The 27,358-nt window shown below is 41.2% G+C and overlaps 1 protein-coding gene across 1 annotated transcript in view; it reads left to right on the top strand.

The window, feature by feature from the left end:
* The window catches only part of USH2A (usherin), a 673,955-nt gene that overhangs the window by 610,258 nt on the left and 36,339 nt on the right, over positions 1 to 27,358 (top strand). The window contains exons 61-63 of the mRNA XM_059413329.1: positions 12,288 to 12,515; positions 17,780 to 19,296; positions 22,267 to 22,588. Coding sequence (XP_059269312.1) covers positions 12,288 to 12,515; positions 17,780 to 19,296; positions 22,267 to 22,588 — 2,067 coding nt within the window. The remainder of the gene's footprint in view (positions 1 to 12,287; positions 12,516 to 17,779; positions 19,297 to 22,266; positions 22,589 to 27,358) is intronic.

The raw sequence follows: 27,358 nt of genomic DNA, 5'->3' as shown, positions 1-27,358 counted from the left end.
AAAAAAAAAAAAAAAAAAAAAAAATAAAAAAAAAATAAAAAAAAAAGTTTTACTAATAAGACTTATGTATACATGGATATTTCATATTTAATCACAAGTATTATGAGTGTATTATCAAAAGTTGGAAATATAAGACTCCTTCACTGCACAAAAGTTCCAACAAATCTTTGATTAATCTTTCATTGGAGCTGCCAATTAAAGCAAGATATAATGTAGTTAAGTGGCACTCCAACTAGAGTCTGTGAACCCCTTAGAGTCCCAGAAACTTTTCCAAAGTGTCTTCCAGGTCAAAAATATTTTCATGTTAATATTAAAACAATGTGTTTCTTTCTCACACTCATCCCCTCAGAGTGTATGGCAGAATTTTCCAGAGGCTACATGATGTTTGACCGTGTTATCACTCTGCTGAATAATGGCGTACGTGCTTCGGTACTCTTTTCTCTTTTTGTTTCTTTCTCTCTCTCTTTTTTTTAAATTTCCTCAGCTTTAATTTTTAATATAGCAAATACTAATGGATGTAAAGCACAGAAACAAAAGCTTTGGGGAATCCTCTATGGATTTAAGAAATATGGGTCTCAAGACCCAAATGTTAGAACCACTATCGCAGTTGACAAGAACATTTGCACTCAGTGTAGTACAGGAATAAAATTGTGACCATGCCATTTACTGTTCATATGACTCTGGGCAAGTTACTTAACTCACCTAAGCCTCAGTTTCCTTATGTGTAATATTGTCAACCTCATAGCTTTTTTGTGAAGACGAAATAAGATAATGAATGTGCAGTACTTTATACCAGGTCTGACACGTAAAAGCCAAAACTCTGCTCAAAAATAATTACCCTGTCTTAGGAAGGAGAGACAAGAAGATGGCAAACTGGTAACTTTTTTGTTTTTTTTACACTGCGTACATACCTTTTCATCATGTACTCTACTTGGAAGATACAATTTATCAAAAGTAATAATTTAATTAAAACATTTTAAAAATTACCCTGTTCCTAGTAGATAATGGGCTTATAGTTTATTCACCACTTCATTTTTTTATGTTGTTTATTTTTCCAAATTTATCTATGAAAAGAGCTATGCAAACAACGATGGCAGCTCTTAGTGTGAAACATGGCTTTGCTGCAGATGTTAGTGCCAACTCCAAAGTAATTGGCTGATACCTGAGCACATCCACATCCGTTTGCCATACACAAAACTTTGGCTAACCTGGTTTCCACATGCAAGTGAGAAGGAAGTCCTGATATTTAATTCTAAATTAACAATCTCCCCCCTTATTATTGAGGAGTTCTTATCAACATACATATGTGTTCTAGTATCTCCCTTTAAAAAAAAACAAAAAACAGGGCGCCTGGGTGGCTCAGTTGGTTGAGCAGCTGCCTTTGGCTCAGGTTATGATCCTGGACTTCCAGGATCAAGTCCCGCATTGGGCTCCCATCTTCTTGGGGAGTCTGCTGCTCCCTCTGACCTTCTCCTCTCTCATGTTCTCTCTCACTCATTCTCTCTCAAATAAATAAATAAAATCTTAAAAAAAAAAAAAAAAACAGATGTGACCGCACAGGCCACAGGGCCCTCCCAGCTACCATTCCCTTTCCTTGTTCTCTTCTACAGCCAACTTTTCAAAAGAGTTATGTTGAAGTTGAGGCTCCTCCTTCCACACATCTGGCTCTCTCTTCCTCTTTAGTCAGAGTTCTGTCTCTACATTCCACTCAAAGTCTCATTTCAAGACCACTTGCCACCAAATCCAAAGAACTTTCTGTGTCCATCTTCTTTAACATTTCACCCTCATAAAACAAAATAAAACAAAATTTCAACAACATTTGGCACTGATGACCATACCTCCTTTTACAAAATATCCTCTTTTTTTGGTGTCCATGAAGTTGAGCTCTCCTGGTTTTCTTCCTACTTCACTGGTCTCTGCTTTGTTTTCATTACGGACTCATCCTCTTCTGCTTGTGCGTCTCGTCCTCACTGCCTCTGTCGCTGACTTCGGTGCTGGGCCCTCTCCTTTACCTATGGTGTCTTCCTAGACCCTCTTTCTTCTTTACCCCATCCCTTCATTCTGAATCCTCTCCATAGTCACTGATAGCACCTACTCACTGTGAGCCATAATTAGAGACCCTTGGAATGGAGCAGAGAATGAAACACATACAGGTCTCTGCCCCAGTGGAACTTCTAGTAAAGAGAGAGAAAGAAAAAATAATAATCATAATCAATTAATAGATTACCTGATATCTTGGAAATGACTGATGAGTGCTTTGAAAAAGAGAAAAATAGAGAGCAAGAAAAGGGGTTCTAAAATGGGAGGAGTGGGGGAGGAAAGTGGCAGACTGCAATTTTAAATAGGAGCGATTCAATGAGAAGATGAGCTGAAGTTACCCAAGCAGTCTTGTGGGTGAAGTGGGTTGCAGGGAGAGGAAATAGCCAGTATAGGGCCCTCAAGGCAGGAGCTTCTTTGATGTATTCGATGCCCCCCTGTGGCTGCAGTGCAGCTTGCATGTGGAGACCTGATGGCAAAGGGGAAATCAAAGGGCCGGCAAGAACACGTTTCTTCTCTGAACAACATGAGAACTACCACAAGGTTTTGAGCAAAGGAGTCCCATGGTCTGACATGTTTCAGAGTGTCATTCTGATTGCTATGTGGATGGAGGTGCTGGTTAAGGTTAAAAGTAGGGAGACCAGTTAAGTTGACAATTGTGGTGATGGAAGTGAAAGAGAATGTCTTGGAGCAGAGTGGTTGTAGTAAAAGTGATGAGAACGGGTAGCATTCTGGATGTATCTTGAAGTTAAATAAATCCAAAATTATTTTCTAATGACTAGATGTAGGTGTGAGGGAAAGAGAAGATGAATGTAAAGTTTTGGGCCTGAAAAATTGGAAGGGTGAAGTTGTCATCTCTAGAAAAAAAAGGAGGACTCCAGGTGAAGCAGTTTTGGTGGGTGCATCAGACACATTTCAGTTGAGGAAACTGAACACTATGGGTATGGAGATAAGGGATTTCCTACAGGAACTAGAATTCACAAAACTGTGGGAAGAGCTGGAAAAGTGAAGATCCAGGAAGAGGAGTAAGAGGATGTATAAAAGAGCTTCCACCCAACCAGTCTAAGAAGCCAGGCACGACCGGTCACCTAAATGAAACTGTCAGGAAGAAACTTGTGGAGACATCACTGGGAAGTTCTATATAGCTACCATCCCTGTGAAGCCAAAATCAAATCATAGACCCATAGCCACCTGTAGTCAGCAACCAGAAGGAAGAGCCAGATATGGAGCAGAAGAGAATTAGGACAAACTGAAAAACTTACACCTCTGTGCCTATTTATCTCCACATCTAGCTTCAATGAACTTTAGGGGATAATAGTTGCCTCTTAACTTCATCCTCCAAATCTCTTACCAACTTTAACCCAGAACCATAAAAGGATGGTGTACTAGTTTCCTACTGCTACAGAACAAATTACCACAACTCTAGTGGCTTAAAAAGAGTATGCATTTGTTCTGTTATAGTCCCATGAGTCAGATGTCTAGACATGGCTTAGTTGGGTCCTTTAGGATCTCCCAAGGCTGCCGTCAAGGCACCTGCTAGGCTGCATTGTCATCTGGAGGCTTGACTAAGAAAGTATTTTCTTCCAGGTTGCTGGCAGAATTGATTTCCTTGTGGTTTTAAGCCTTGGGGGTTGCTGGCTTCTTATTGACTTGCCATCAGCTCCTAGAGGCCGCCCACTGTCCCCTGCCATGGGGATCTTCACAGCCCTCTCATAACATGGCAACTTGCCTCCCAAAGACCAACAGGAGAACTTTGCTGTCAGCCAGCTAAGGTGGTGTCTCTTACATTCATGTGAGTGATGACTCATTTTCCATTGCTTAGAAGTAAGTCATGGGTCCTGCCTGAACTCAGGAGGAGGTGAATTATACCGGGGTATAACTAACTCATGGTCACCTTAGGGTGTGATTGCCACAGAATGGGATTCTGAGATATATAGTTTCATTTTAACCTACTAAACATAATACAAATACGTACAAATTATACAGAAAGGAAAATCAATTAATCATATTAAGACTTGTTAAATTTGTGGTGTATTAGAAGTAAAAGTGGAGAGATTGAGAAGGCCATTGGATTTGAGACTAGATTTGGGAGAGATGTGCAATGACTCTCAGATGTATTTTCCTAACCCAGTATCTACTCAGCACCAGAGATTCATAGATCTACATGGTGTGTCAAATTCATATGGCCAAAATGACTCCTTCCATCCCCAAATCTGTCACTCTTTCAGACTTCCACATCTCATTAAATGGTACCACCATCCACCCTTTCTTTCAAGGCAAACCCAGGAGTCGTCCTTGATTCTTCTTTCCTTTTTTCTCTACATTCAATTTGTCATAATTCTCTTGGCTCTACTTCCAAAACATAAGTCCATCCACTTAGTTCCATCTCCACCATTACCACCCCAGACCAAGAAACTAGCACCCCTCCCAGACTTGCAGAACTCACTCCTTCTCTTGACCCCTATTGTGGACTGCATTGTGTTCCCCTAAAGTTTATACATTGAATCCATAACCCCAATGTGACTGTATTTGGAGGTAGGAACTTTAGGAATTAGTTAAGGTTAGAATAGGTTGTAAGAATGGACCTTGATCTGATAGAATTGGTACCCTTATAAGACGAAAAAGAGACACCCTTTCCCCATGTGCATGCAGAAAAAACTGTGTGAGCGGACAGAGTAAGAAGGCAGCTATCTACAATCAATTAGTGAAGTCTCACCAGAAACTGAGTTTGATGGCGCCTTGATCTCCACTCCTAGCCTCCAGAACTAGGAGAATATAAATTTCTGGTTTTTTAAGCCAGTTCCTGGTATTTTGTCATGGCAGCCTGAGTAGACTTAACACAACTCCCTACATATATTCTCCACAGAGCAGCCAGAATGATCCCTTTAAAACCTACATTAAATCATCTCATCCCCTTGCTTAAAGGCCTTCAGTAATTTTCCACTGAAATTAGAATCAGACTCTCTAATGTGGGTCTACAAGGTTTCACCATCTGACTTCTGCCCATCGCTTTGACCTTGTCCTGTGCCCCCCTCCCTCTCACTCACGTAGCTTCTCGCTGTCTGCTGGAAGACCAAGAGCTTCCCCTTCTCCTGCAAGCTTCTCCTCCCGTTCTTCTCTTGGTTGGGTTCTTCTGCATTCTCGCCTACATGGAACTTCTTCAAAAATCCAGATCACTCTTCCTAAACTGAGAATCTCACTCTTCCCTACCAGCTAAACCCAAGCTCTATTTCAGTACTCTACTTAAATATCTTCATACTTTGCCACCATTCCTAATTCTCTCTCTCTTTATTTTGCTTATTTACTGCCCATTTTTCCTCATGATAATGTAAAACTCAAGAGGACAGTGTCCATGTATCCTTTGCTTTCTGCTGTGTCCTCAGACCTTCGGAAGGGGCTTTTTACACCAGAAGCCCTCAATTCAAGCCTGAATAAATATGTGCTTATTCAAGGACTGAATAAATATAAGACATGCTGGAATGAAATTCTTTTAAATATATTTTAGTACAGTTTTACTAGTATTGTCATAAAATAGATTGCCAGAGTAGAATTGCTGGGTCACAGACTATGCACATTTTTAATTTTGATAGATCAGAAATACTGCTTTTTAATATTTAGTGTGACTGATTTGCCACTTTAAAATTTAATTATCACAAATTTAATTTTTTCCTCTTCTCCTTTGAAAAATGAGCCATTTTGAAACCATTCTTTTTTTTCTCCAATGTTTTTATGGTAACTGAGGCATCATCGTTCATTTTGCAAGAACGCTAGCTTTGGCTTTATAGATTAAATTGATAGAGCCCATTTGTCCATGAAGAAAAAAATCTGTGGATTGAATCTTCTTTTTGCATTGACCCCCCCATTACAAAATGAATGATGTATTCTGAGAGAGGTAAAAATGAAAACCTCTCTTTTCCATATCATTCTTCTTTTCTGAATGTAGGTATTTGTGGGAGTAAAGACATAAAAGTGTCTGTTCATAGCACTAGCGTATGCATACTCCAGACTGAACATTTTGTTTGAAATTTACAATTGCTTCGACAAATGGCCCCTGAGTAATCAATTGTAATTATATGTATCACAGTTACTTAAAAGGCGGATATGCATTTTTAGTTTCTTGAAATCTTTCAAATTACACCTTCAAACATTAGTTAGAACCCAAAGCTAGGAATGCTTTCACGCTTGTGTGTGCTTCTGAATTGGTCTCATTCTGTGTTGTGGTCATCCGTACTGTCCCTAACCTTTCCAGCTGCTTCCTAGCTGTTCGATACATACAAGTGACCAGTGCAAAGGTGTGGACGGCTCCACACAAACATGTGTCCACTGTCAGAAAAACAGACCAGGTACGTATGATTCTGATAGCACTCCGGACAGAGGACAGTATCATTGGCTTCGACTCAGCCCAGTTTTTATAATCCCCACTTTGATTGTGATCAAAAAGCAAACATCTGCGTCAAAAGAATAATTACAAATTTGGAGATAGAGCAAACATTCAATAAAGATTTTTAAAATCTTGTTCCTAAGAAAATACTTTCCTATTATCTTGTATATATGATGATCTATATTTACTGGCTGAATAATATCTAAATGAGTTCATTAGCTAATTCTTGGCAGTTGTTTTTTTTTTTTTAATTAATCAGTCACTGACCATGACCTATATACCACAATAGGGCAAAATTTTAACATCCCGTTATTCTCTCAAATTGCATTGTAGAGCTCTTTGTACCAAACTGGTTCTTCAGATCTTAGTGTAATGTTACTCAGTGTTTCCCAACCAGTTTTCATCCAGAATAATTAAGGTGACTCTCACAACCCTCTCCAGTCTTGCCACCAACCTCTTTCCAGCCTTAATCCCCACTAGTCCCTCTATTTCAGCTCCATGCAACTCCCAGCTCGTCCCCAAACATATCCTGCACATTTTATTTCATTTCTTTCTTCTAGTCACTCACATATATTCATCTACTCAAACTCTGCCTCTTTCCTAACCTCTATCAGATGCTACCTCCCAAGTAAGTCTGCCCCTACTGTTCAGCCTCCTCCCTTCCCAGTAAGAAGTGTCCCTTTAGTATTTCCTGGCACAGGGCTATAGCACTTACCACACTTTACCTTGTGTGTATCTATATTTATGCTTGACCTGCGCTAGTAGAATATAAACTCCTAAGAGTCAGGAGCCTGGGTTTTCCATCTTATATCCCCACAGCAACTTCATCGAATCCTGTGCATACCAGATGCACAAAGGCCTGGTGTGGGGCTCCACACTCAGTGTGGAGTCTGCTCCCTTTGCCCCTCCCCCCTCGCTAAAGTAAATAAATAAATAAATCTTTTTTTAAAAAAGAAAGAAATGAGCTGCAGACCAACAATACTAGATGTTTCTACTAACCATTTTGGTGGCTCTGTCATATCATTTAGCAGTGTCCCCTAATACCGGCATATGCTTCATGCAGGTAAAGCAATAGACCATGAACCTAAAGGGTTTTTCTCCTACATTTTTGTATTATGAGTCAACCTTTGATTCTAGAGCAACTCCACATGTATGTGCGTGCCATCAAAAAAATGTCTTTGTCCTACCAGCCAGGAGGTATGGAGGCAGAGAAGGCACTGGTAAAGTAAATGCACATAAGAAATCAGTGGAAATTGTCTATGTTAACGTTTTGCAGACTTAGAAGTCTCATACTTAGAAAATTATGGCTAAGTAGTCAAGTTGTTATTCGGCTATGGGTAATAAAAGCTCACTTCTGTATTGAGACTGAAGTGACTTTTACAAAATGAGTACCAGATATAAATATGTTGACCAACTTTGGAGAAGCTAAAAATTAACTTTATAAATGGGAAGGAAGATAGACCTCCACATCCCATGCCTCAAAGGACCTGGCTTTCAGAAATCTAAAAAAATAATCTGTGTTGATTTGTCAATGTTAAATTTGTAAATCATCCTATTGGTTGGCTGTACTCTGTCCAAAGCCATGGCTTTTAGGCAGTAGTCAATAAGAGCTTTTCCTACTTCTCATGCTTTATTTGTAGTCTAAACCAGAAACTTGTCTATAACCATTTGTTTATTGTATCATTCTGACAAGGAAAACTATAACTTACGACAAAACCGAGAAGCAACACCCAAGTGGTTCAACTAAGGAAAACAGAGGTTGATATAATTAAATTTAGACTCCTCTGAAGCTCTTCTTATACAAAAGAAAGCAAACTTTTGATGTGACCTGTTCTCTGGATCTTGGCATTTGTGGTAACTAACAAGGCAAAGGAATCCTAGAACCAGGTTCGGATTTACAGGCCAAAAGTCACTCATTTTAAAATGAGGACCTCATGATAAGGAGTATAGACAGAAGAAACCCCATCAGTTGGAAACGAAGTTGATGGTGACCAGGAAGATTAACCCTTCCCAAAAGGTAATAAGCACACACGATACTCTGCTGATGTGCACAGCAGAGCCTACGCACCACTGTTTTGGTTCATCACCAGGAGCAGGGTAAAACGATCCCTAAGGGCCCAGGTAAGTGGGTTCAGTGAAAACGCACCACAAAGACCAGAGGGAAAGCTTTGGAAACTGCTGGATCATCAGATCAATAGACTCAAAGATGACTAAGTTAGGTTGCTTTATGCAGTTTAAACATTTGTGCAGGGAGTCTCCCCACGCAGCCTTTTATTGACAGCTACAGATCAATGGTAATTTTTGATCATTTTCAACCTACATAAACCTATTGACCCCAGGGCCACCTTTGGGGCACTTCAAGTCGTCAAAAATAATCAGAGGAGATGGTGTAAAATTGTCAGACTGCTGAAGACTCCAAGTAGTTTCATGTGCCCCCAGGAGCAGAGTTGAGAGGTTAAAATCTAGTTCAGATTGCCAGCAGAACCTCAACTGGCAAAACGTTCCAGAGAGTCTCATCTTTATGTCTCATAAAAGGACATACTGCTTTGTATCCAGACTGCAGCCCTTATGCATATAAGTTTTTTTTTTTTTTTTAAGCCAAGTCTCGTTAGAAATATTAGATTGTGGAGGCTGCATTTTTCCTGTTTTCCTCTGTTGAATCATTCTTTCCACTGGCTGCCTAACAAAAGTAGTCAATGTACTTATAGGGTAAAAATATGAACATTAGGTGGATGTGCACATGGGAAGAACATGGACAGATGGGAAGTGAGCCCAAGCTGGTAGCCCAGAGATCAGGGATGACAAGATATCTGTCTCCTAAGAATCAGTACGATGGAAGAGTGGGGGAAAGAAGGATCAAGATAAGGACAACGAAGAAGAAGCAGTGAGAGTATCAAACAAGATCATCTCCATAAGGGAAGGAGGAAGGGGGAGCAGAGGAGTGAAAGGGAAAAAAAAGGATGATTTAATGATTTAATGATGATTTTACTAGTCAATAGGGGAGAACACTACATCCCCCAAGGAAAGAATTTAATCCAAAACATGTAAGGTAGACAGTGTTCAAGACAATCTGAATTTAAGGGGAGGAAAATCTGAGTAACTGAATAAACAAACAAGATAGAACCCAATCTGCAGAATGAACTGTGCCCAAATTTTACAGGATTCTAAAATAGTGAACTTTGGTGTTGGAAATCCACTCAAGAGAGAATAATATAATGTCGAAGAATATATTGGTAAGGACCGTTTTGCCATTTTTAAATTTTCTGCATTTTTTTTTCATATGGCCTTTACTAAACATGGACAAAAAGCATGATCATTAATGAGGTTTATTTAAGAGGGGTGTGTGTGTGTGTGTGTGTGTGTGTGTGTGTGTGTTGCAGCTCTTCACAAATAACATAATATGGGAACTAGTCCTCGGCGTAAATTTATGCTATAAAAATTCTCCTTCACACACTTCCTTTACATTTACAATATGAGATTCTTTCTTTCTTTTTTTTTGTAAGATACGACCAAAGTAAGCAAAACAACTCCCGTAATCACCTTTTGTAGGAATCAACCTCTAAAGATCTCGGTGTCAGGCACGCACGAACTTCAACTTGAGATCTGCAGGTCCTATTTCTACATTAGATGGCGGAGGTTTTGAGGCCGGGGCATTCTGAATACTTCAGCGTTCTGGGGATCTGAGCTATAAATGTTTATTAAAAGGATCTATAATGAAATCAGTTTTGTTATTTTTTTAATGGTTGCCTGGAGTGTGTTGGATGACTGAATGCCGGTTGTTAATCATTAAGTACTCGTGTTACCAAAAGTGTTTGATAGTATTGCCATCTAGGGGCTGGATGGAATTCTCAGCTCTGAAATAAACTGTAATTGAGCAGGTGCTGCTATTGACAATATACATATGTTTTTGCTTTATAGCCCACATGCTTTTCATGTTTCTTATGACAAAAGCTATCTCTAAATGTCCCCCAACAGCCTACCTTTTTTATATATAATCTGTTAGAGGTGATTACTATTTGCTTTGGAGCTTGTGCTTTTTTGGCACCCATTACTGAATACTCTGAACAAAGAGTTTTTCTTTTTTGCATTATTAATCTTGCCCATGTTTGCCCTATTTCTACAGAAAAGGAATCATTTATCAGAAAAGAATGTTTGTAATCGGGACTTGTAGCATCTTCAGATTTAATATTCATTATGGTCATTCTAGTTCTGTGCTATATTTATCTAAAAGACCAATCCAGTGTTGTGGAGAAATAAGTTTTAAATATTTATGATCCAACTTTTAATATTTTAAAAAAGAGAAATTAGTATTTCTATAAAATTTGTTTCAGAGTCTGGTCGCTTAGCAAATGTTTAAATATTAAAAGATTTCAAAAGGTTAGCATGTAATATCATAATGGGACTTATTGAAAGAGGAAAATTGACTTAGAAGTTTTTGATAAATAAAGGAAATTATATTTTCTCTGCTCGTGTTTAACACATAATAAGAGACATTAGACAGGTGAAACTTAGAACCAAGAATGTGAGGAAACAGTGTCAAAAATTATTTCTACAAAGTGTTTTGATTTTGTCTGACCAGTTTTTTAGAAAATGATTCAAATTGACTTTGCCACTTTAAGATTTTATTCAAAATGATATTCAGATGTCTCTCAATTAGGAGAATTTCTAGTCATGTAACTTTGTCTGATTTTGGGTATCTACTCTCAGAAATAACTTCCTCTTCTCTCCCTCACGTTCATCCTTTTGTATCCACCAAGAGGAGGACAATTGAAAACTGTCATGTTTAAACATCTAATAAACCAAACCTGATCTTACACATCATGAAGCCATTCAAAACTTCCTCATGATTACTCATATATCGTACACAAAAGAAAGTGTGTCTGTGTGTCTCTGGGTGTCAGTATGTGTCTCTGGATGTGTGTGTGTGTGTGTGTGTGTGTGTGTGTGTGTGTACACACGTATGTGTGTGTTATCTATACACATATTCATGGTCCACTTGCAGACATATTTGCTATTCATAAACAGACATATCCACCCAGCCCAGATGTAGAAAGAGCACCCTGGGCGCTTTCAAAACATGAAGACTTTTAGTTCCAGCTTTTAGTTATGTAAAATACATTAAATGTTCTCTCCAAGCAGGAAAAAAAAAAAAAAAACCTCTAATCCTATCTTTTTTTTTTTCCTTTTAAATCAGCAAAAACCAAATTCTCAAAGCCTAGCTAAAAGTTATTGTTGGTAAGTTTGATGGTTCCAGCTATGATGTTTTTAACAAATGAGACTATTTTCACATGTATATATATCACTAGTAGACTTCTCTAAGCATGTTTATTTTTTAGGTTAAGCTTGCTTGTTATTTTGTTTTCTTATTTCTGTTTTACTGTATCTGTAAGATAGAAATACTCACCAAGAGGAGGGAGGGAGACTGGGGAGAGTCATATGTATATACAAATTGTGCTGGGGATTAACCGTTCCAGTTAGACCTCCAAGCCCTTAAGATTATACCATTCTTTGTCATGAAACTTGGTGCCACTGATTTCCACCATGAGCCGGATGCCGCACTCACCTGAAGCACCTTCTTTTTTTTTTTTTTTTTTTTAATGTTATGTATCACATCCTTTGGGCTGCAAGCTCTGGAAAGGCAAGGATTCTATCTGATCGCCACTTTGTGTATGTCTGAAATTACACAACATTTGACAGTATATTCAGGTGTGAAGAACAATAAAAAAGCCACATTGTTTTCTTAGTAATTCAAAACTCTGTTGTGAGATTTATGCTGCCATTGCTAATGTACCTTGGTCAGAGAATGACCTTCCAGCAATTGTTAGCAGTTCCTAAAAGGAATCTAACCTGTTAATTTTTGTGCACGCAGGGAACGAGCCATCAAGCCCACCTATTTGGGTTAGAACCATTCACAACATATCACATTGGAATTGTGGCCACAAACCAGGCAGGAGACGTTTCAAGCCCCTGGACCGTGGTTCAAACCCTAGAATCTTCCCCAAGTGGACTGAGCAACTTTACAGTAGAACAGCAAGAGAACGGCCGGGCGTTGTTGCTACAGTGGTCAGAGCCCGTGAGAACCAATGGTGTGATTAAGGTAACGTCTTCTCTGAATATGAAATCGTGTTTGGTGTCCTCCAGATAAATAGATGAGCCCTGACATGCCATCAGGTCACCGTGGGGAAACACCCTTCACCGTCTGTTTAATCTTCCTTGATAGCTCCTCCAGGCACTTAATCATAGATCAGAGAAAACTAGCTCCCATGTATTATGCTTCCTACGAACCCAACACTGGGCTAAGCGCTCTCCATGGATTATCTCATTTAACTTGCGCATCAACCCTACCAGGTAGGCACCACTAAACTTCATGAGGCATATCAAGGCTAAATAATTGCCCAAGCCCCCATTGCAAATGATCGAATTGCAATTTGAAGTCAGGAAGTCACGCCAAAACGGAACTCTGAATGACTGTTCTTACTGCCTCCTGACTTATCCTGCACAGTTATTTGCTTTAGTCCTGCCTAATTTGCACTTTGAGCCGAGCTCATTCAGCAGAAGACAGAAAGCCCCCCCCCATGTCTGCCAACACCCCCCACCTCCATATGTAGCCGTGAAGAGCAGTCTTACTAAGGGCCTAGGTGTGTCTCGGGTTTTACCAGTCTGTGAGCACAAATAAGATGGCATTTCTGTTACTAGACTGCATTTCGTTGATTTGAGTGATCACCCACATGCAAGCCAGTCGTCATCTGCCTTTTGGACGAGTATCCAAACAGCTGGGGTGACTTACCAGTCAGACTGTGCCTGCCTCTAGTCCTGGACCACCGCTTAAGCCCTGATCAACTGCCTTCTGCAGGCTGGGGCTGCCAGTCCCCTTCTCGACCACTCCTTCTCCAGGTGGTCAAGAGTCCCCTATTAACTCCACATAGAACAGTTAAGACTAAGCTGTAACTTTGAAGAAAGCTTCTCTGAAAACCCTACAAGGAAGATGACAGCAGAAATTACCTATAGCAACAAGTTAGAACTGTAACTAGAACTCACAAGCCCAGGCCCATCCTCAAGGGCCTCCAGGTAACAGCCTCACTGCTTAGTACAACGGCTGCCTCTCAGCCAAGCTGCAGGCCGGCTAGAGGCATCAGAAGCAAGCTGCCTTCTACCAGCCGGCCTACAGGTGACAGTGCCTGACTTCCCCCAGTCTAGGACAGGAGGCTTGAGCCATATGATCCAGGGTCTCAAAATCCAAGCCAATGCCCTAAGATCCCATCAGAGAAAAGAGTCTCTCTTCATACCCATCCTTTTGATACCCATTCCCTCCTGTTGAGTGTTTGTGTCCCATTCCAGCGTCTGCCTCTTCTTGGTATGATTGACAATAGGAAGATCTCCTCCTTTCCTTTCATTTATATTTCACCAAATATTTATTAAGCTTCTACTAAATGCCAGGCATTTATTCAGGAGTGAACAAGACAAGCAAGGTCCTCCCTGCTGTCACACACCTTGTGTGTGTATGTGTGTGAGAGTGTGTTTGTGTGCACACGTGCATATGAATGGTGGTGGTCCAGAGAGGCAAACAAAAAGCTAGTACACAAATAAGAGAATTTCAGAGAAGGATGAACACTATAAAAAAAATTAAACACAATAATGTAATTATGCCTACTCGGGCTGTTTTAGAATGGATGATCATTTGAATTGACATTTGAGCTGAGCCCTGAATGACAAGACCGAGTCAGTCATGTGAAGATATGAGAGCAAAATGTTCCAGACAAACTGAACAGCAAACGCAAGGCCTGAAGCCAGGAATGAACTTGGTGCATTCAGATGAAGGGAAGAAAGCCAGTGTGGTTGAAGTATTGGGGGGTGGGGTACACGGAGAGAAAGATGAAAATGGCAGATTGGTAGGAAGTAGATTGTGCCCAACCTTGTGGGCTGTGATGAGTTTGGAACTTATTCTAAGTGTGATGAAAAATTACTGAAAGGTTTAGGCAATTAAATAGTATAATCGAATTTATGTTTTTCAAAATCACTCTCGCTGCTATGTATAAAATGGACTCTAAGAAGACCAGTAAAATTTGGAAGATGCTAAAAATTTAAGGTAGAATTGATGGTGGCTTGAATTAGAATGGAAGCTGTGAGGACAGAAGATGTAGGTGAATTGGAGATATATCCAGAAAGCAAAGCTGACAGGATCTGTTAATGGACTGGTTGTGAAACAGGAAGCAAAAGGGATATTCAGGCCTTGAGTCATTGACTGAGAAGGTAAGGCTGGGAAGTATACAGGTTTGAAGGGACAAGTAGACAGTTGGAGGTATATGTCTAGAACTCTATTTTTGGAATTCATTAGTATATGAGTGGCATTTAAACCCATGGGTCTAGAGGATATCAGGTATGGAGAGAATATAACTAGAAATGATAAGAGACAGGGCTCAAGCTCTGAGTAATACAGAAATTTGGAGGTCAAGAGGAGGCAGTGGGGCCAGCAAAGGAGACTCAGAAGAGGCAAGTGAGGTAGAAGGACAGGTAGATGAGTGGGGCATCCCAAAACTGTGGAGAAAGTATGTCTGATGCTGTTGAAAGATCAAGTGGAATGAGGGCAGAGAAGTCATGCTGGACCTGGAAATGAAGTAATCATTGTGACCTTGACAAGAAGATCAAATGGTGAAATGAGAAACCAGGTTGGGATAGCTTGAGGAGAAAATAGCAAGTGAAGAATGAGGACCCCAACTCTTTAAAGAAGCATAGATGAAAAGCAGAGAAACAGGGCAGTAGCTGGGGGACTAGTGTGTCAAGAAATTTTATTTAAAAATCAATGAAAGATACTAGAGTACATTTAAACACTAATGAAAATAGCCCAGTAGAGGGAGATAAATTGGTGATGCAAGAGATAATGAGAATGATTGCAGCCATGAAATCTGTAGAAGGAGCAGGTATGGGACCCAGAGCTCAGGTGGGCTCCTCAGGGTAGAGATACTTCATCCAGAGCACAAGGAAAGAGGGCACACAGTGTAAGTCTGGATTCACATGGATATGGTGAGGATAATACATAGCATGGGAATATTCCTTTCTGACTGCTTCTATTTCTCCAGTCAAGTATGTGGTTCTGTCAACAACCACCTATGAGAGACAGAAGAGGGTGATGGCAGTTTACGAGGAAAGGAGAAAATATTAAAGAATCACTTTGGAAAATGAAAGAAAGAACATGCGGGGGAATGGAATAGGACTACAAGGGGGGAGTCGCCCTCTTAAAATTTAAAGTAAGATATTTAAAGTGAGACCATTCAGCATAGTCAAGTGTTTTTCCCCAAACCCATCTAGAAGCTAAGGTGCAGAGGGAAAGCTAAATTTGATACTAATTAGAGATTAGTATCAAATAATACTAATTTCCAGAATTCATTGTTTCAGAATTCATTGTTTATGCACCACATCCAGTGCTCCATGCAAAAACGTGCCCTCCATAATACCCACCACCAGGCTCACCCAGCCCCTCATGCCCCCTCCCCTCTGGTTTCTCAGAGTCCACAGTCTCTCATGACTCATCTCCCCCTCCAATTTCCCCCAACTCACTCTTCCTCTCCATCTCTCCATGTCCTCCATGTTATTCCTTATGCTCCACAAGTAAGCAAAACCATATGTTTGACTCTGCTTGACTTATTTCACTTTGCATAATCTCTTCTAGTCCCATCCATGTTGATACAAAAGTTGGGTATTCATCCTTTCTGATGGAGGCATAATACTTCATAGTATATATGGACCATATCTTCTTTATCCATTTGTCTGTTGAGGGGCATCTTGGTTCTTTCCACAGTTTGGTGACTGTGGCCATTGCTGCTATGAACACTGGCGTACAGATGCCCTTCTTTTCACTACATCTGTATCTTTGGGGGAAATACCCAATAGTGTAATTGCAGGGTCATAGGGAAGCTCTATTTTTAATTGTTTAAGGAATCTCCACACTGTTTTCCAAAGTGGCTGCACCAACTTGCATTCCCACCAACAGTGTGAGAGGGTTCCCCTTTCTCCACACCCTCTCCAACAGACGTTGTTTCCTGTCTTGTTAGTTTTGGCCATTCTAACTGGTGTGAAGTGGTATCTCAATGTGGTTTTGATTTGAATCTCCCTGATGCCTAATGAGGATGAACATATTTTCATATGTCTGATAGCCATTTGTATGTCTTCTTTGGAGAAGTGTCTGTTCATGTCTTCTGCCCATTTTTTGACGTGATTATCTGTTTTGTGTGTGTTAAGTTTGAGGATTTCTTTACAGATCTTGGATATCACCGCTTTATCTATACTGTCATTTGAAAATATCATCTCCCATTCTGTGGGTTGGCTCTTTGTTTTGTTGACTGTTTCCTTTGCTGTGCAGAAGCTTTTCATCTTGATGAAGTCCCAAAAGTCCATATTCGCTTTTGTTTCCTTTGCCTTTGGAGACATGTCTTGAAAGAAGTTACTGTCTGCCAGGGTATTCTGAAATACACCCCTGCCGCTCTCGAGGTATGCCATCCTCAGGAGTCACTACCAACCACAGGGATGTATCATATCTCTCAGGTGCATCGAGGCTGGGAAAGGGCAGGAAATCACTATACAAAAACATCTACATTCAAGTTGAGTTACTTCCCATCTTTCACAAAGAATGATGAATAATATGGGATGAAAATTTGCTCTGCATTTATATAACAAATGTTCAGATGGTTTTCCCAGAACCGAAGGGTACAATCCATTGGAACAATCCATTCTTCCATGGCCTGCAAGAGAAAACAGCATGGTTTATTCCATCTTCTAGTCATTCCAAGTTTGTATCTATATTTGTGTAAATATATAGAACACATATATGCATATATGTGTATGTATGTGTGCCCATGTATAGATACACAGACATTTTCAGCCCTGACATCCTGGTACAAATGGTTAAGTAATATAATTCAATTTCCCAGTAAATGCTATAAAGAGATGGACAATGTAGATAGACAACTTACCCCACTCAGAATGAAATCCAAAGTGGTCATCATCTATAAAACAGGAGATATGAATACTGTTCCTTACCTTTAAAAAAATAAGAATAGGAGGAAACGTATTTGACTTTTTAAGTCAAAGAATCAGCTTCAACAGTCCTTAGCTTTTAGATATGTGCTTATATGATATCCAACCTTAAAAAAAAAAAAGGCAAAGGGAACCATTGTTCTTCTTTTTGTGGACTTTTCATTAACTAGAAAAGATCACATTCCCAAAATTAATATCAGAATGTTTCACCTGGATTAGGACCATCAAGATGAGGAATAGGAGGGAGAGAAGGTTAAAAGGGACAAAACAGCTACACCAAGAAATCATATGCTGCACATTATTTTCCCTCTGCTTCTGTGCTTCCTGCAGACCTACAACATCTTCAGCGAGGGTATCCTGGAGTACGCTGGCTTGAATCGTCAGTTTCTCTTCCGACGCCTGGTCCCTTTCAGCCTCTACACGCTGACCCTGGAGGCCTGTACCAACGCGGGCTGTGCACACTCAGTGCCCCAGCCCCTGTGGACAGAGGAAGCCCCTCCCCACTCTCAGTTAGCGCCTGCGATCCAGTCTGTGGGGTCCACCAGCATTGAGCTGAGCTGGTCTGAGCCTCTCCACCCACACGGAAAGATAATTCGCTATGAAGTCATTCGCAGGTGCTTCGAGGGAAAAGCTTGGGGAAATCAGACAATCCAGGCCGATGAGAAAATTGTTTTCACAGAATATGATACTGAAAGGAACACATTTATGTATAATGACACTGGTCTGCAGCCATGGACGCAGTGTGAATATAAAATCCACACTTGGAATTCAGCAGGCCATACCTGTAGCTCTTGGCAAATAGTAAGGACAATGCAGGCACCTCCAGAAGGTCTCTCTCCACCTGAGGTAGCCTATGTATCTATGAATCCCCCAAGACTGCTGATTTCCTGGATCCCCCCCGAACAGTCCAATGGTATTATCCAGTCATACAAACTTCAGAGGAATGGAGTGCTCTATCCTTTCAGCTTTGATGCTGTGACTTTCAATTATACAGACAAAGAGCTGCTTCCATTTTCTACCTACATTTATGCCCTCATAGCCTGCTCAGAGGGAGGCTGCTCCACCAGCAAACCCACTAGCATCACAACGCCCGAGGCTGCCCCAGCAGGAGTCAGCCCTCCAGCTCTCTGGACCCTCAGCGCTACTCAGATAAATGTATCATGGTCACCACCGTCGGTTCAAAATGGAAAAATCACTAAATATTTGCTTAAATTGGACGGTAAGGAGTACCTTGCTGGGCAGAACCTGTCCCTGCTGGTTTCTGACCTCCAACCTTATACTCAGTATAACTTCTCCCTGGAAGCCTGCACGAACGGAGGTTGCACAGAGAGTGCGCCAAGATCAGCCTGGACCCTGGAGGCCCCACCGCAGGACATGGAGCCTCCAAAATTGCAAGTCACAGGCTCAGAATCCATAGAAATCACCTGGAAACCTCCCAGAAACCCAAATGGCCAGATCAGAAGTTATGAACTTAGACGGGATGGCACCATTGTCTATACTGGCCTGGAAACCCGCTACCACGATTTCATTCTCACCCCAGGCGTGGAGTATGGCTACACAGTGACTGCCAACAACAGCCAAGGGGGTGTTTTGAGTCCACTTGTCAAAGACAGAACCAGCCCCTCAGCACCTTCAGGGGTAGAACCTCCAAAATTGAAGGCCAAGGGCCCGCAAGAGATTTTAGTGAACTGGGACGCTCCAGTGAGGACAAATGGCGACATCGTCAATTACACCCTCTTTATCCGAGAGCTGTTTGAAAAAGAAACAAAAATCATACACATCAATAAAAGTCATACTTCTTTTGACACGCAGTCACTCGTAGTAGACCAGCTGAAGCCATTTCACAGGTAAGTGGTCAACTCACATTCAATAAGAATAAGCCACTGTGCTTTCTATAGCATGAGCCCGCAGTCCGTTCAAAAGAAAACTCTAGAAGCAAGTTGGAGGATGTCTCCAACCCCCAACCACTTAACCATTGACAGTGGACTAAACACGTCCTCATCCAGTCAAAACTTGCTTGCGTAACTCCTAGAGAGCAAAATTCTCACAGGTGACAGCTTGAAAGTCAGTTTTTCAGAAATGTTTGCAGTTCACCACCATGTCGGGAACACGTTGCAGAGATGGGCCCCTTCCCTGAGTCTAGTCCCTCCTGAAAACATCCAGGCCCCTGAACAGTTGTGAGAACCTGGATGGTGTCATCTGATCCAGGCATTGAAGAAAAGTAGGTTATTATTGTAAAGAAGAAGAAAGTACCAGTAAGAGCTCTTACTAGCCAGAGTTGGACTGACCCAAATTTTGTTTGGGGGAGAGCCTGCACTTCCTCCAGGGATAATAAGACTCATCAGATTCTATTTCCCCAACCCCTTAGGATTCCCCCAGCTCTGATCTCATGACTTTCCAGGATGGTGCCGATTTGCTTCGTCCTGTTTCTCAACGGTCCCCTTGGGGCTCTCTGATGCACATGGATGTGTGCTGCTCTCCCTACAAAGGAACCTTACCACTGGCCCTTTTCCTCTAGCTTGAAGAATTACTTGGCATTTTTCCCTATCACATTTTAAGTAACTTACATCCCCAGCGAGAAGAGTAATAAAAGACATTTTATGCTTAAAATTTAGTAAAATGAACAGAACCACTTAAAAAAAATTAAAGGCTGAGAGAGTGTTGATTTCCAACCACCACTGGTAAAATTCAGCTATTATTGTAATCTACTGATGTGTAGATTGGATCCCTCCTATAATTATCTCTGATATATAGCGCTGTTTAAATGAAACATTCATAGTCTTATGCATCTACTCATGACAATTATTTAAGGTCGCATTAAATATTAAACAATAATTAAAACTTCCGCAGGTATCCTTCATAGCTAATCCACATACCGTGTGAGTTGCCTTTTATCTTACTCTGATTTGGGGCATTAAAAAAAAGACCCAAGTTAGCTGCAGAGCTGTGCATTTTATACTGGCTTCCTCTTTACCTGACTGATACCTGCAAATTTGAAAAGATCGTATCAGCTTGCTCCCCTTTGAAACTCTTAGCCAAAAAGGTTTCTAAAGAAAAAGGTTTCCAGGTGTGAAAGAAGCACTTTTCACAGGCTGGGGTGGGAGGAATTTGATCATCTGATAAATCTAACAATGATACTTAAGGCAACAAGAGATGTCTCTGCACTCTCCATTTTCATTTAAGAGATAAGTGACATTCATGACTTGAAACAACACATCACTTCTTCTTTTTTTTTTAAAGATTTTATTTATTTATTTGACAGAGAGAAATCACAAGTAGATGGAGAGGCAGGCAGAGAGAGAGAGAGGGAAGCAGGCTCCCTGCTGAGCAGAGAGCCCGATGCGGGCCTCGATCCCAGGACCCTGAGATCATGACCTGAGCCGAAGGCAGCGGCTTAACCCACTGAGCCACCCAGGCGCCCACAACACATCACTTCTATATGAAGTTGGGGTTCGTGTAGTTTGGGGTTTTTCTAGCAGCTTAATGCTTTTTGAATACTGCAAATTAGTGTGTCCTCCTGGGGGTAACTCCAGCAGGTCAGTAGGAGGAAGGAGCATGGGAATACTCAAGGAGCAAAAGGAATGTGAACCAGAATTTTAAAACTACCACAGACGATCCAGAAAACAAATAATCTACGTATGGAAAATTGAAATGGGCTTCCCAGAATTGGTTAGGAGTCCACGCGGCAACACACAGAGGCACCGATGCACCCGTAAACCAGTGGTCCCTCCCAGCGGAGATGAGCAGCGGAGCGGACAGGAGGGAGAAGCAGAAAAGGGGAAAGATGCCACAAAAGAAGAAAGGTGTGTCATTAAGAAGGGGAAGGGGGAAAAAGAAGAGAGCAGGGGGAAAAGAAAGAAAATAAGGAAGAGAACAGAACGCAGTGCTAAGAGGAGGGAGAGCAGAAAAGAGAAGAGGAAAAGCTGGAACCAAAAGAGGTAAAGATAGAAAAAAAAAAAAAAAAAGTGGCTGCAGCTGGAGGGAAGATCAAGGTGTCCTAAAATCCGTGGGGCCTGGGAGCGGAGGGAATAAAGCACTTAGGCGCCGCTGTAGGCACTTAATACTAACAAAAGCCCCTCTTGTTGGAAAGGGTAAATCCCAGCTATGTAAATAGATCTTTCCAGGTGGCAGGAGACCAACTATGAGGCAAAACATAATTGATTGGTTGAGTTTAACTGGCTGGTGATAAGGTGTCTCCATGATTGATAATCTAGCATGTAGCTGGGTTAACTTTGGCCCCAAAAGGTCTTTGTGTGGTGTAAGAGAGCCTGTTTTAAGATGTCAGGTATCAGGTGAGGGGATTTATTACCACTGAGACCTTAACTCCATGATGTTCCTTCATGACCCGGAAACATTCCTGGGGAATCATTTAGCTCCGGCTACAGCGGTAGAAAGAGCCCAGGGCTACGGAGAACTGGTTCATGCCCCCCAAAGGTCTGCATTCGTCATCGTTGTGTTAAGTAATTCTGCAGAATACCAGAATTTTTTATGTTGGAGAGAACCTTGAAAGTGAATGTATCCCTTACATTCCTGTTACAGGGAAGAATCGTGGCCACCCTTTCCAGACAGTTGAGAATTTTTATTTTAGTTTGGGAAGCCAGGAGGATTTAACGTGTTCTCACATTTTTATAGAAAGAGGACATTGTTGCTCTTTAAAGGGATGAGCTGTAGATAAGAATAAATGTAAATGGATTTGTCTTTTTTCTTTTCGGCAAATAGTCTTTTTTTTTTTTTTCCTGAGAAACAGTCTTGTAAATATTCCTCCCCTGAAAACCTGTTTTGCCAATAATGGGTAATTTCGCCCTTGTGTCCTGAAGGTATGAAGTTCGAATTCAAGCCTGCACCATGCTGGGGTGTGCGTCCAGTGACTGGGCGTCCGTACAGACCCCTGAGGTTGCGCCTCTGATGCAGCTCCCGCCACATCTAGACGTACGGATGGCCCCGGGGGGGTTCCAGCCCACAGTCGCCCTTTCGTGGATGGGACCACTTCAGCCAAATGGAAAAGTTTTATATTATGAGCTGTACAGAAGACAAAGAACAACTCAACCTGGGAAATCAAACCCAGTGCTCGCCTATAATGGAAGCTCAAACTCTTTCACGGATTCCGAACTATTGCCTTTCACAGAATATGAGTATCAGGTAAGAAATGTGTATTATCAACTATTCACACTGAGATTATAGGCACACATCAGCCCCTGCCTGTAAAAATGCCTTGCAATTTGAAAAACCACTTAAAGAAACACGGGGCTTAAGGAATTCAATAATATCCTCTAAAATTTTTTAAGCAGTAAATGAGTAAATGAGGAAAGACCATATTCATTTGCCTTCTTCATTTTCTTGGTTCTTGAACCATGTGATATATGCTTGTTCTTCCTATGTAAATGTCAGGTGAGGTATTTGCATTCCTTATTAATGAAGTGATTTCTACCATTAAGCATCCCTCCGTCAGTGTTGCCTTGGCAGGAAACACTCCTTGTTAAAAAAATCACTTTGAAAATAACTCCTTAATTATACCAAGATAAAATAAAACCCAGTGGCAAGTATCTTCACTCCTGTGCTCAAGAAAGATATGGAGTGTTGGAGAAATGTCTACCGGAAAACAACAAACCTGTGCACGGGGGCGAAGCAAGTTTTGTATGAGAGCAGTCTAAAAAATAGGATTTTGCATATGCCTAAAATGTCATGAATTAAGAAAAATATTCTGAACCCCTTAGAGGACTTCTGTTAAGTTTACTTTGTTTTGCTCTCGGAATGTTTTTTATTTTTCTTATGATAGCAACTCCATTTCTGGGGGGGAGGGAGGTTAGGGGGGTGATTCCTCCACCCCTTGCTCTGGTCTGGGGGGGAGTGTCGGTCACTGAATGTGTCAGGCTATCTCTTAACCAGGGAGTAGGCACAGAAGCCTACTCATGTTCTCACATGTTCTACATGTTCTCACATTTTTATAGAAAGAGGACATTGTTGCTCTTTAAAAGGATGAGCTGTAGAAAAGAATAAATGTAAACGGATTTGTCTTTTATCCGTTAACATCTACCCCTCATACTCACCCGGAGGTTCATCTTCTGCGCAGTGACTCAAAATTTTAAAAGGCAGAGATGAGAAGTCCTGATAAAATATCCCTAACCTCAATCCAAAAGATTTCTTACCCCTGCTATTTCCAGGCATGGTTCTTCAACTATTCTCTGAATCCCATGCACTCCCAATCAACTTCCTTTTGCATAAGTCAGAACCAGTTTCTCTTGCTTGCAGTCAGAAGCTTGCTGATGGAGACAGGCCCTAAGTGCCAGGCACCATGCCAAGGGCAATTTTCTAAAAGAGGAAACTGAACCTTGAAAAGCTCACCATAACCAGAAAGAATAAAATCACGAAGTCACCAGAAATATGTTGAGCTGATCAATGAGTGCAGTGATTGGAGATAACATTGTAAGTGTTAGAAGAGTATATTTGGGGCCAATAACGTGTGAGACAAATTACCCAAGGAAGTTAGTAAAAATTGAAAATATAAAAAGATCCTTGAATGGTTTGGAGAAATACACAGATATGTATCCATAATCCCTTCTCTCTGTTTCCAAATCTTTAAGTTTTTTCTAGGTTCGGCACAACTCATATGGCAGCAAAATGCAATCTGAACATTTATAGCATTTATTTATCCCATGTAATGTGACTATGTCTTGCTACAGAAATGTCGTATTTTACTATCAGATCATTCTGAGGATATTACAAAATATACAGCATAGGTATTTTACTACCTTTGTAAAATCTGGAAAAAAATTATTTAAAAAACACCTCAGGCCTCAAAGGTTTAGGGAAAAGATGTGGTTCATGTCATAAACAAACAAAATATCTATTGATACCACAGTTGGAAACAAAATAATATTCGAAACAGCCAGAATTTTGTTCTTTTCTCTTCAAATTATCAAAGATTCCTCTATTCTCAATGATCTATTCTCCCTTATGAATAAAAGCACATCTTTGTGACAGAGCAGAATGGAATCAGCAAGTAATCTTTGGCTTCTAATTAGATGAAACTAAATGGCCCATAGATCCTGAAAGCAAACCAGCGGTTATAGCTTCTTTGGCATTATGTTGTGCCATTGGGTTCAGTAATTGGCCAGATGATCCACTGAAGTCTTATGCCAGTTTTTTAAGGCATGGTAAACCTCACCCATCTGTCTTAGCTCTAGTGCGTTCTCTTACCCAGAGCTAAGGACAAGCAGGAACCCAGGGACCCCCGATTCAGAGGAGAGTAGACCTCAGCCTGTTCTGTTTCTTCTGTAACTCCATCAGCTCTGGGTCATGCTTCTCCTCCAAACTCATTCCCCCTATCGACGTATTTAATGGGGTTTCCATAACAAACTGAGCTCAGATTTGCGCTTTTAGCTAATCCTACCTTGTTACAAAATAAGGAGCCAGAGGGTAAAATCTAGCCTATCTGCCCGAATCCTGGTTCTTACAGGAATTATTTTGAGAAGTATAGAATAAATGCTGAAATAAATGAACTAAAATATCAGATGTATTTAGCCTGTGGAACTGCGGAGTCTATATAGACCCTGACTCATCTTACAGAAGCCATTTAGGAAGCAATGTACTAAAAGAATTGATTTTCCCTTTTACAAAAGAACGTTTTGCCATTGAGATGAATTTGCTTTACTCTCAAAGCTGTATGAGGGTACTTCATCGGCAAGCTGCCTTTCAGAAAATACCTTCATGGTCCTGGAAGCGTTGGTTCACTCAACATCTGTCCATGATTTGACCCTTCTGCAGAGGATTGTATTTTTGAGGTAACTTCTATTTCTGAGAATCAAACCAGAGAACTGAAAAACCGCCCAGAGGTATGGACCTGTTAATCAAAGGGTGGCGATGATCTGTAGTTGGGTAGGTGGTCTTTCGCGTGGTGTGCCCTGAAGGTGTCAGACGCTACTGTCCACCACGCTCTTCCATGATCCCATACCACTATCCTCATTTCTGGTTTGGACCTAAGTCATCGAAGACAGCTGCCAAAATTTATAATGCGGGAGAGACCAAGACAGCACTTCCTAGTGTAAGTTCACCCATCACTGGACAGACGGAGCTCTGGGCATGATAGAGCTTTGGGAGAAAAGCTACAGAGTGGATGAGTTCTGATGGACAGAAGGGACAGGAACTATGTGGAGAAAGGGATTCTTACTGAACGAAAGGGGAATCCTTCACTCCAGGAGACCTTGGAGGGTGAAGTCCAGCCAGTGTCACTTACCTGACAATAGGTCATAGAACCAGCTTGGTAACCGTCACGTTTGAAAGTGGACAAAAGCCATGTGATATTATAGGCACCTTCTAAGTTTTCAATAATTCCTCAATATTGAACATCTTAAATGTACTGGCTCCAAGTGTTTCCTGTACAAGAGCAGGTTCAAAGTGCAGATTCCAAAGGGTGAGGTTGGGGATTCCCAGCAATCTGTATTTTCCACAAGCAGCTTTGATGATCCAAACCCTTTTTTTTTCCCCCTAATTTTGAGAAATACTGCCGCAGAGGATACAGCATTGTTGCTCTGTGACTTATTAAGCCGGATTTTCAGGTGGTGATTTCCTAATTCAGTGGCTCTCAGCCCTGGCTGCACATTAGAATCCCCCCGGGGAACTTTCACCACGTTCCCGATGCCCTGGCCCCGGCCCCCTGTAGTTCTGATTCTGAAATGGGTCCAGGGATCAGTGAGTTTCAAAAGGTCCCCAGGTGATTCTAATGTGCAGCCAGAGCTGAGAATCACAGTCCTAAACCATCATAAAACGATTGCCTAAATAAGTGAACCCAGGGCCCCACAAGCGCCTCATTTACATGCTGATAATTGATGACCAACCTATTTACCTTGCTGTACCCATGACTTCCCCAAACAAGAGTCCTATTTAGTATGAAACTGAAGGGTGCGGGGGAGCAGAATATATTATCTGCAAAGTTCATGTCTCAGTTATTCAAGTAATTTCTTTTACTCTTCCTCATGGATTTTGTCTGATTTCTGATGGCATTTTCTTTTGCTTTGTTTCTCACTTGGGAGACCTGGCCTTTGGTAGTAAAAGTTATAACATTCACCACCACTTAGAATGGGATTATTCTAATTGGATTCGTTTTGACACAGCTTCCAGAGATTCTGAAGGATCAGCTTTAATAAGAACAGTAAGATCTGAAATAGAAATTATAAAAATTTGGAAGTGCCTTTTTGTGTTTCACGAGATGGATGTGGTGTCTTTGCAGAAGCACAGGCTACGAGTCTCATCAGAAAACAAGCATTCTCAGTGATTCGCCAACACAATTTGGTTTACCAAAACCCAATCCTCAAAAACACTGTCAATGCATGATTCACACATAAATGAGATGCATTTTTACATTACAAAATGCAATTTACCAAAATTTTTCGGCGCACGGATCTTTTCCTTTCCCTGGAGATTACAGGCTTCCTGTTCAACAGAATATTTACAAAATCCAATGTGATACTTTCCATAGACCATACTCGTTTCTATCCTCAATGCTTTCAAAATCGGCTGTACTCATCTATACAGTGTAAACCTCTGAATTCTGTGTGGGGAAGTCCTTAATTGTTTAGCACGAAAATAAGCCAACAGTCTCTGCACAGGCTTGGGAGAGGGGCCTGGGTGTGAGTCCGCTCCATAAGCAGCTTCAGTTTTTCCCTGCAGGGAGAGAGCTGCGGCTGATGCGCCCCTCCCAGTAATCGTGCATTCCTATTCATACTCTCGCTGAAGGCACTGACTCACCGAGGATTTGCTAGGGCCTGCCATGGCTCCCCCTTTCACCGGATCATGCTGTCAGTGACTTAATTAGTTTTCCTGAAAATTCCCCCACTTTGACAGCTTTTTGCAATAAGCACCCACGCTCACACGCTCTCCCAAGACTGGAAGGCTTCCAGGGCCTCGTAACTG

Source organism: Mustela nigripes, chromosome 10, assembly GCF_022355385.1.
Source record: "Mustela nigripes isolate SB6536 chromosome 10, MUSNIG.SB6536, whole genome shotgun sequence".
Classification (NCBI taxonomy): Eukaryota; Metazoa; Chordata; class Mammalia; order Carnivora; family Mustelidae; genus Mustela; species Mustela nigripes.
This window is presented reverse-complemented; position numbering and strand designations above follow the sequence as displayed.